Source organism: Lactuca virosa, chromosome 2 (assembly GCF_052849685.1).
Source record: "Lactuca virosa cultivar CGN04683 chromosome 2, Lactuca_virosa_CGN04683_v6, whole genome shotgun sequence".
In the NCBI taxonomy this organism is placed as follows: Eukaryota; Viridiplantae; Streptophyta; class Magnoliopsida; order Asterales; family Asteraceae; genus Lactuca; species Lactuca virosa.
The window spans coordinates 5,436,794-5,446,744 of record NC_136427.1 but is presented as its reverse complement, the minus strand read 5'-3'; the positions used below and the strand labels follow the sequence as shown (position 1 = coordinate 5,446,744).

General features: G+C 28.9%; 1 protein-coding gene across 2 annotated transcripts; it reads right to left on the bottom strand.

The window, feature by feature from the left end:
• Window positions 1-3,241: 3,241 nt before the first annotated feature.
• On the bottom strand, window positions 3,242-7,393 carry LOC145158841 (uncharacterized). 2 transcript variants are annotated; one of them, XM_079077694.1, is made up of 6 exons: window positions 7,201-7,393; window positions 6,219-6,306; window positions 4,876-4,969; window positions 4,655-4,741; window positions 3,845-4,006; window positions 3,242-3,374 (listed from the first exon to the last, which is right to left on the bottom strand). In XM_079077694.1, exons 1-5 carry the CDS (start codon window positions 7,262-7,264, stop codon window positions 3,857-3,859), a joined length of 483 nt encoding a protein of 160 aa, XP_078933820.1. In that variant the 5' UTR covers window positions 7,265-7,393; the 3' UTR covers window positions 3,242-3,374; window positions 3,845-3,856. The 2 variants fall into 2 exon arrangements, with proteins under 2 accessions (XP_078933820.1, XP_078933819.1); XM_079077693.1 differs by lacking the exon at window positions 3,242-3,374 and having other exon boundaries at window positions 3,751-4,006; window positions 7,201-7,392.
• Between the last annotated feature and the right edge of the window lie 2,558 nt (window positions 7,394-9,951).

Sequence of the window (9,951 nt, the reverse complement as noted above, 5' to 3'; positions counted from 1 at the left end):
TCTTAAAATCAAAATCGAGAAAGATCCCATAACAAATGTGTCATTCTCAGTAGAGAACAAGAGAAGCTAGAATTAGAAAGTGAGTGGGAAGGTGGGAGAGGATTACCTAAGGAGAAGGTTTAAATAAATCGATTCAATCCTTAATTATTGACTCAATATTAAATTAAGGCTAGGATCCACAAATACGATTCGTAATATGAAGAGGGGTATCGTAGTCATATCACAAAACTATTTTAGGTAGGTAAAACATTTTACCAATTTCAATCAAAATGAAACTCTTAGAACTTTTGAGATTCATTGAACAATCAATGACATTTTTGTTGGATTACGTGTCTTATCCATTAACTAAATTATTAGCAAAGTCCTATTGGGTTGCCCTCAAACCTAATAAGAGATTGAAAGCTATTTGGAGAGAGAGACTGGTTTATCAATTTATTATATGATTAATAAATTAACTTGAAATCAAAATAGATAATTTGTTAATATGTTTTGAGAAAAATATATTAAATCAAAATTATATTGTTTAATTATGAATTAATCAGAAATTAATTGGAATTAATTTTTGGATTAATTGGAATAATTAAAAGTTGAAGGACTAAAGGTGACAATGTCCAAAAGTTGAACATTGAATAATTCTAGAACCTCCCTAGGATGGGTGACGATTTCTAGAAGAGTTATAAGGGTTTCTTGGGCATTAAGGGAACCTATGAATCCTTAAGGAGCAAGGAAAAGGGATAAGACTTATCTTATGAAACTGCCTTATCCATAGCCCCCTTGATCACATATATAAACCCTTATTGGTTCTCATATTTTTTTTTGCTATCATACCTCTCAAAGGAATTCGGAAAATTCCATCTTCTCCCCTCTCTCTTCGATAAGCCTCCAACTGCTAGGGTTTGGGTGTGAGCTATCAGAGGCACTAACTTTTTGGTGTTGGTTTTCTGAAGTTCTACAAAGAAGGCTTTTTAGTTTGTTTACATTAACAGACTAAAAGGTATTTTTTTTCATTTATCCCTACTCCAAAATCGAAAAATAGCAATGTAACTTAGGGTTCTTGAATTCAAATTGTTGTTTGCATATAATAGTGAGAACATAGATCCTTTAGGGTGTATGCGAACTTATGGTTTATGTTTTTCCGCCAACAATATGATTTTTGTAACATATAAAACCCATTAGTGGTATCAGCGCCATTGTTCTCTGGGATCTTGCATAAAGTTGAATTCAATCAAAAACCCTTTTGGTGAATTTTCGATTTGGGAAGGGTTTCTTGATTTTTGAAATTTGTAGGGCTTTAGTAGGGTTTCCTTATTTGATAATTATTAGTTTTAAATGCGTTAAAATTGAATAATTGTTATTTGGTAAAACCCAAACCCTAAATTTGAAATTAGAGGGTATTGGATTAGAATTAATATTTATTTCATTAAATGTTTAATGGTAAATAAATTGTTTAATCCTTATTGATTTAATTCAAATTGAATGAATTTTTATTAATTTCGATTTTTTTTAATTAAACCTAGTATTTTAGAAATGATTTTAAAATACACCTTATATATATATATATATATATATATATATATATATATATATATATATATATATATATATATATATATATATATATATATATATATAATGTTAATACACTATATGTATAAGAAAAGTCAGTCAAATCAATAAGCCTTATTCACGAAACCATGATATAAATAGGGTATAAGGAAGCGGCCTATAAAATGGTCATTGAATGGGTGTCCACTCTCACCCACCGCTCTCCTATATGGTGGTGGATCGTTAGCCGAACGGGTTTAATAGGACATAACCCCCTTAATAAGTATAATGATATAAAGTAACTAAATTATTTATTTTAAAATCTCACCCTTAGTTACTTTATGAAAAATGTGAATTTGTATGCTAATAAATGAAATTGCACATTATGCTTTATATGTCGTTAATGGAGCGTGTGTGGCTCACCTGCACACTAATAAAGACTATAAAGAATAATAATAGGCATCTCGAGAATTATCATTGTTGATGGAGCATGTGTGGTTAACTAGCACATCAATTAGAGATGATAAATGACATCCAGGTTGTCATGCACATTTGCATGATTATTCACATCTTGTATGTGATCCTCGATATCTCATTCACAAATAGAAAGAACATAATCTAAGATTAAACATGCCATTGATAGATTTAATGAATTTAAAAAGATCTAGGAATTTCATTTTGATTGAAATTGGTAAATTGTAGTGTTGCAGAAATCGGCCTTGACGACCGATTAATCGTTTGACGGCCTTAAACCGATTACGATTAGGATGCTTGATGGAAATTGGTCAAAGTCAGGCTTGGCGGTTATAGGCGGGAAATTTTTAAAAATTCAAAATTTTTAATTTTCAAATATTACACCAAAAATTTAAAATTTCAAAATTTTAAGTTTTCAAACTTTAAAATATTATACTAAAATTTTCAAATTTCTAATTTCTAAAATTTTTAAATTTTAAAATACTTAATTTTTTAGGAAATATTATTTTTTTAAAAAAATAATTTTATTAATTATTTCGGGTTCCCGATTAATCTCCGATTATTCCCCGTCTAGTACAATTAACCGCTTATCGTCAGTTGACCACCGAGCTACTGCCAAACAATTTTTACAATCTTTCTATTTTATCTTCACCGGACAAACTACTAACATTTACGATAAATAAAAAGCATCAAACAGAGTGAGTACGTTAATATATATATATATATATATATATATATATATATATATATATATATATATATGCTTTTAATATTCAAAATATTTACTAAAAGTAGTTAAGTTACTATTTTAATAATATAACTTTTGTACTATACTTCATATATTGATTATCTATAAAATTTAAGGAAAAAAATAAAGAAATATATAAATACATTTGGAGAAAATCTCTTAATTCAATCAAATGGGTCAAGAATAAGTAGTCGATCAAACATACATGAATTAAACCTCAAAACATACATGGACTAAACCTGTAACAGAGGCTTGAATAGAAAGTAATTTTTTGTTAGGTTGCTATCTTTTTTAGGTTCATTAATATTGGAATAAGAGTTATCTTAGGTGAATTTAGATTCTTTTTTTCTGTTTGAATTTAAAGAATAACAATGCCATTTGTAGAAATATATTATTTAACAAGGAGAACAAGATAAAAACCGGAGTAGTTTTTTGATGAAAGTCAACATTTTGACATGAAAAATGAATTTCTTACATTCATGTTCTTTTTTGGCCTAATTATCAATCAGAAGATTCATAGCTTATATGAATGCTCTCACCTTCCTTGGACAAACTCTTATCTTTTATATCATGTCATAGATAAATCTGATCCTCTAGATTTGGGGAACTGGACACAAGAAGAAATATCAGTCAATAAGAAATATCAGTCAATGGGACAAAAACTCGCTCTGGATCTCTCACTTGTCAAAAAGACATAAATACCCTCCTCACCCCATCATAAAAAAAATGGGAAGTGATTCGTACACAACAATTTTTCACCATACACAACAATTTATGCTTTATGAAGTTGTACAATACAAAACTTTAACGCACAAATTGTTGTATAGAAAATTTTTGTTGTGTACGAATCAGTTCCCTAAAAAAATAGCCCTAGAATATCTAGTCTTGTTCATATAGTTATTGCATAGCCCACCTCTGCAATAAACATTAAACATAAACCAAAACATATTGTAGCATACAAAAACACCAACAACCACAAGAAGAAAACAAAACATGTCACGATGTTATAAAATCAAAAGCTTTGGTGTCGAAGGTCTAGGATAACAAAGATGGACATGAAAAGCACTAGAGTCTAACATTATTATCTTTTTATGCAAGAGCTTGTGTTTCATCAGGAACAACACCATTAGTGGTGGTAGGCTCATCATCATCATCATCATCTGATTTCAACTGAGACGATACATCATCTATAGCAGAGTTCAATTCCGCTATCTTCTGTGCCAATTTCTTGCGTGTTTTCTGCAACAAATATTTATATTAAACGAGTTTAATGTTTTATGACAAAATTGCCCCTAATAGGATTAGTTGGTCAAATATGGTCGAGAGGAAGTAAATTAATTTTATAATATGGAATTGAACTTCTTGCATACCAAGTGTCTGTTTAGTTAAATGGAATTGAATGAAATGACAAAGGAATGGAATGAGTAATTACATTCCATGATCATGTTTCATTGGTGTGTAGGAATGGGATGAATTTTTTTTCATATCAATCTTTATGTTATACGCAAATAAAATGTATGGTTTTTTTGGAATCCTATAACTTATTTACTTATAATTACAGAATTTACTACTTACAAAACTATAATATCAAACATAAGCTTAATAATAATAAAAAAAAAAACCATATATTTTCCAGTCGATTTTAGAAACAAATTATTATTTAATTTAATCATGAAATTTTGAAAACGATTGTGTGATTAAATTATAGAAACAAATAAATAAATAAAAGTGGAAGGAATCAGGTTCCTTCAGGAATGACCAATTCCATTCCATCAGTCAAAAAACCTTTTTTTTCATTCCAATGGAACGAACCATTCCATTCCTTACCTGAATCTGTCATACCAAGCACCACCCTATGGCTATAGTATGATCATAGAATATGTTTACCTCCAAAGCTTTTTCTTCATCATAAATGAAATTGGGCAGCTTCTTTAGCAAGTCCTTTTTGTCAGTTCCAGCCAGCACCTTACTTATCTGTAAAAAAGAAAATAAACTCAGGTATATAAATTAATCTGATGCAATAATTAAGTAAAAAATTCACACCAATATCAACATGTAGCAATACTGAATAGCTGTTCATATTAGTTTGTCAAGTCAATTAGTCAAACCTGAGGTGCATATATGCAACCAAGTGTGCCAACAAGCAATCCTCCTAGAACAAAGCCACCAACAAAGGCATTCCCACTGTTCGATCTTTCATCACTAAACAGAAAAATTTTAATTTTTTTTTTAATGCTCAAAAGAATCAATTGGGAGATGAAATTATATGATCAAAACATTCACATTGAGTAGGTTTTAACGTGAATAGCTTTAATGTCACTATGACTAGCTCAAATCTATGAAATGTGTCATTTTATGATGAAATAGACTTATGGGGCCTTTGGTTCATAAAATATTTTTTTTAAGAAATGGAATCTGTGAAAGGAATTACAAATGGAATCGGTCGAAGGAATTAGAATTTGAAGGAATCATAATCTGTCACGAGGTTTTTGGCAGTAAATGGAATGGAATTCAATATTAGTGGCTGTATATTTAAAAAAATGTTTATTTTAATATATATATATATATATATATATATATATATATATATATATATACATACTAGGTTACAACCTGTAGGAACCACGGGTAAAAAATTTATAAAACATTTATATTATTAATAAGAGTTAAGTTTGTTTAACACTTTTTGTATTGATTATTTAAAATTGGAGGACTGAATCGGGTATTTATTTCAAACGTATCAAATTAAATTTAAATAGAGATCATATACCATAAATACCATAAAAATCGGATATTAAATGCTGATTTATCTTGACCTGGACATTATAGAAGGTGAAATCAAAGAGGGGTAAAAACGGTATTTAACATTGGATAGAATTAGTGTTTTTTAAGTGACACGTGGCAATTTACTTTCATTTATTAGTTAGGGAGATATATATATATATATATATATATATATATATATATATATATATATATATATAATGAGGGTATTTTGGTCTTTTAATAAAAGAGGAAGAATGAAATTGAATTTCTTCCACCTTCCTCTAGGAAATTGTGAGATCCATCAAACATGGAATTTAAAGGATTCCGACAGAATTTAATTCTGTTCATTTCAACCAAACACGCCATGGAATGGAATCCTGAATTCCAATTCCGTCAGAATCCACACACCCTTATACACTTTTTTGCCCTCTTTTTCTTTTATTTATAGATATTAATGTGTTGAATATGATCACAAAAACTATAACAATTCATTTTTAATAAATCAATACATTTATTTTGGGTGACTTTCACCCATTTCCTTTTTAGCTAACTTTTTTAAACTTAACTCATCATTAAAGATAAATATAACTCAAATCACCACACCAATTGCTAGACAACTCTAATCTTGAATTCGGTAAAACTTAGAACTTGCATGAAACATATAAATCTGTCAAATGATAATTACCTGTATCCTGCTTTGATAGAGAATGTCCTTTTGGATGTTCCAAACAATAATTTGGTGAATCCATGGTCATGTTTCTTTAAAGAGGATCCTACCATAAGTTTACAACAACAAGATTCAATCTTTGAGTAAAGTTTCCAACCATAAATATACATATGACAGGTTATTACATTCAAGAATATAGTCTAGTAACTGAACATAGTGCTATAAAATCTCAACATTTTAGATAATTGACATTTGACATATAGGATGTATTTCACTCGTCGTTTATTCTGATTCAATCATAAAAACTGAAACTTAAAAAGGTTTTAAGACATATTTTACAAACAGCCTGAAACAGAATCAAGGTAAAATAAATTCATACTATTTAGATGATCTAATAGCACAGCACTGTTTGTAGATGATCTAACAGCACTTCCTATTCTTCTATCTCTAATTCTCTAAGACTTTGGTTTTCAAAATGATTATTGCTACATTCAAGAATCTTGATTGAGGTTAGTAAGAGCGATGTTCAAGATTCAGATAATTAGCTACATGATTAAAGTGAGGAATAGATACGTAATTTTACATTTACCCTGAAAAATTAGTTTCGTTGAATTCAATGTCTTCTAAAAATCTTATTATTTTGACCATTTTAAAAAGTAAGATATTCATCAGAATCAAATTTGCCAATGATTATAGCAACTTCACCTCAGGGTAAAATCACGCTTGCAACACATTCAAACACACTCTATTTCATCTCCCAAAAAATCCTCAGATGGAAATTTGGCATTAATAAATATTATAAATATTAGGGTTTATATATAAGGGTTTATAAAGTTACGCAATGCATGATATAACACACGATTGACACAATGAATCGAGAAAAATGAATCGGTAAACTTATAACTTCCTTCAAGAAACTATTTCAAATTTAGTTGCGGAAAAAATGATTGAATTCAAAGGAACGACACTAACAACGATACTGTTAAATAAATAAAAATACCGGATGATAATTGGGTTGACTGGTGCTTGGGTAAAAGCGCCGATGAAGTCGATACTGCGGACATGGCTTCAAATTAGCAAGAGAGATGGAAGGTTTGGTGAGCTTATGTGTGTAGAGATGTAGAAATTGGGGGAATTGATTATAAGAAAGAGTTAGTAATGGGTATTTTTCTTGTTATTTGGTCGATAAAATCTATGCTTAACAAGTCTAGTCAAAACGAGATGTGTGAATCTTGTTTTCGGTTTGGCAACCGTGATTTTTTGTTTTGAAATTAAATTATTTTTCTTGATATTTAATTATTAAGATTTTAAATTGTATTTTTTTAACTATTTGGATAAACATATTTTAAAAAACTTGTTTTAATTGAACCGGACTTTTTGACAGGTTTTTTATTCAAAATGTTCGACGGTCAGGTTAATCCGGTTTTCAAAATTTTCATTTTTGTTTTTATTTTCCTGTACATCAATCTAAATACATTAAAAACACACAATATATAATATGAAAACTAAATATAAGCTTCGTGACAATTACTATTTTCAGTAACAAAATCACACCATTTAATCTAAGAGGGAACTTGTTAAAGATTTCTTACAAACAAGTTTTTATAATTTTGAAGGTCTATAAAATTAGATAATATGAACATTAGAAATGTATTCGCGTTGCAAACAATGGATCTGTAAGTCATTATCAAAACACAAGATGTATGAGAAAAATCTAAATATATATAAAAAGACCACCAAAATTTGTCATGTGAAATGTCTTATTTTTATGTTATTTATTCAATTTAACTGGTTCAATTAAGTTTTTAACGGTTTATTTTAATCGAGTTATTGTAAAAAACGGCCGATTCATTATAGTTCAAAAATAAACATAAAACCGATGCTAGTTGAACTGTTTATTTTTCCGGTCTCAGTCGGCTCAAAACGATTTTTAAACATTGCAGATAAAGATACATAATAGTGTAGGACCTATCTTTCTAACTATTTATGTAAAAATTGTTCATCTATTTCGTGCGACTTTTTCTTACTATTTATTTAATAACATAATATGACTCGGTCTCATAGAAATATTGAATAAAAGATTGGACTATTTTTTTCTTCTATATTTGTAAATTTTTATTCATATATATTAAAGGCATACAAAAACAATCACCGAGTATCTTTTAACTTTAAACATGTTCCGAATATTTATCCGTTTTTTATAACTTTTTATTTTGTTATGTTTTAGTAAAGCTTCGTTGTCTTTATCTTCAACTCTTCTAAATTCAATACTTGTTTCATTATTTTAGTGAATAAGTAATGTCCATAAAGAAGAATTTTATGGGACCATCTTTATTAAAAAAATGAATGATTCAGACATTTCGGATAAAAACATACAAAATTCAAACGGAACAAATCAATATAACATATTCTTTACCTATTAAATTATCTCGAAGCTATTACGTGCTATTAACCCAATCAACCGAATGTCACTTGACACGGTTATATGTGATTATGTGCTGTATGTCATGTGAATGTTTACATAGCTTATCAGCAATGTTTTAAAATCAGGTTTTGAGTTAAACCGATCTGATGACTGGTTTCGGTTTGACTATGGCGGGTTCCCGGTTTGACTCTCTGGTTAACCCATTTCTCGAAATTTAAATAATTATAATATCAAATAGAGTTTACACAATTTCATTACCAGAAAGCATTATAACATTTATCAAACATAATCAAAAAGTTTCATAACATTAACATTTTTAGTAACAAAAATACATCACCTAAGCTATAAAGAAAACCTTATCAAAGATCCAATTCACAAAAAAATTCTTTATCATTTTGAGAGTCTACAAACTTGGTCAATGTTAACATTAGAAATCAAGTCAAATGTTATATTGTTATCTCATATTCGAAGTATTAGGTGTGAGACCCATATATTATATGAGTTTATTTAAAAAATTTATATACATGAAAGTTCTAAACATTTGATGTTTGAATTTATAAAAAGTAAGAAAAATATTGAATTATTAAAATTAAAGTGTTTTTTCTCTTTTAAATTTAAACAAATAATTTACATAAATAAATAAAGGAAACTAATGATGCTTTAATTTAGTAAATATGAAATTAGAATGGATGTCCATTAATGAAATTAATATGTATTTATTATTACATTTAGATATTATATGAAATTTAATAAAACGAAAAAAAAAATATCATATGACATGTGGAAAAAAATGAAAATAATAAAAAAAAAAATCATGTGACAAAATGCATTAGAAGAAAACAAATGACAAAAGTATTTTCATATATTAAGTAGGATTCTCATATTTTCATATTCATTTTCTAGAATTGAAAGAATGGATATGCAACCCTTTATCAAACAAAAGATGCACACCATGATAAGAAAAGTTTAAATTGATGTGAAAAAGACCACCAAGTCCAATTACACCGTTTTTTTAACGGATCAACCGGGTTTTATAAAAACCAATTGGCTTGCTCCACCTCACCGCCAAGTCAACCACATCCCTCCACCACCACCACCGGTGCTGCTCTTAACGCATGAGAGAGAGAGGGAGAAGGGGAAGAGGAGGAAGAAGAAGAACGGACCATCACCACCATGCCAATGACGCTACCCGGGGGGTGGTGTTCACGCCTATCACGCACACGACGCGTCTATAACATCTTCCCACTCCGAATAGCCTAATCAAACGAATATTCCTCGATGCAATTATCTAATAAAAAGGTCAATGAAGTAAATAACGATGTATAT

What these genes read in the sequence shown, in the direction of transcription:
- LOC145158841 (XM_079077694.1), bottom strand. Translation starts at nt 7,264, where the DNA reads ATGTCCGCAGTATCGACTTCATCGGCGCTTTTACCCAAGCACCAGTCA. An exon ending in TCTATCAAAGCAGGATACAG is followed by an intron (nt 4,970 to 6,218) that starts GTAATTATCATT and finishes TTTTCTGTTTAG; the next exon opens with TGATGAAAGATCGAACAGTG. An exon ending in ATGAAGAAAAAGCTTTGGAG is followed by an intron (nt 4,007 to 4,654) that starts GTAAACATATTC and finishes TATTTGTTGCAG; the next exon opens with AAAACACGCAAGAAATTGGC.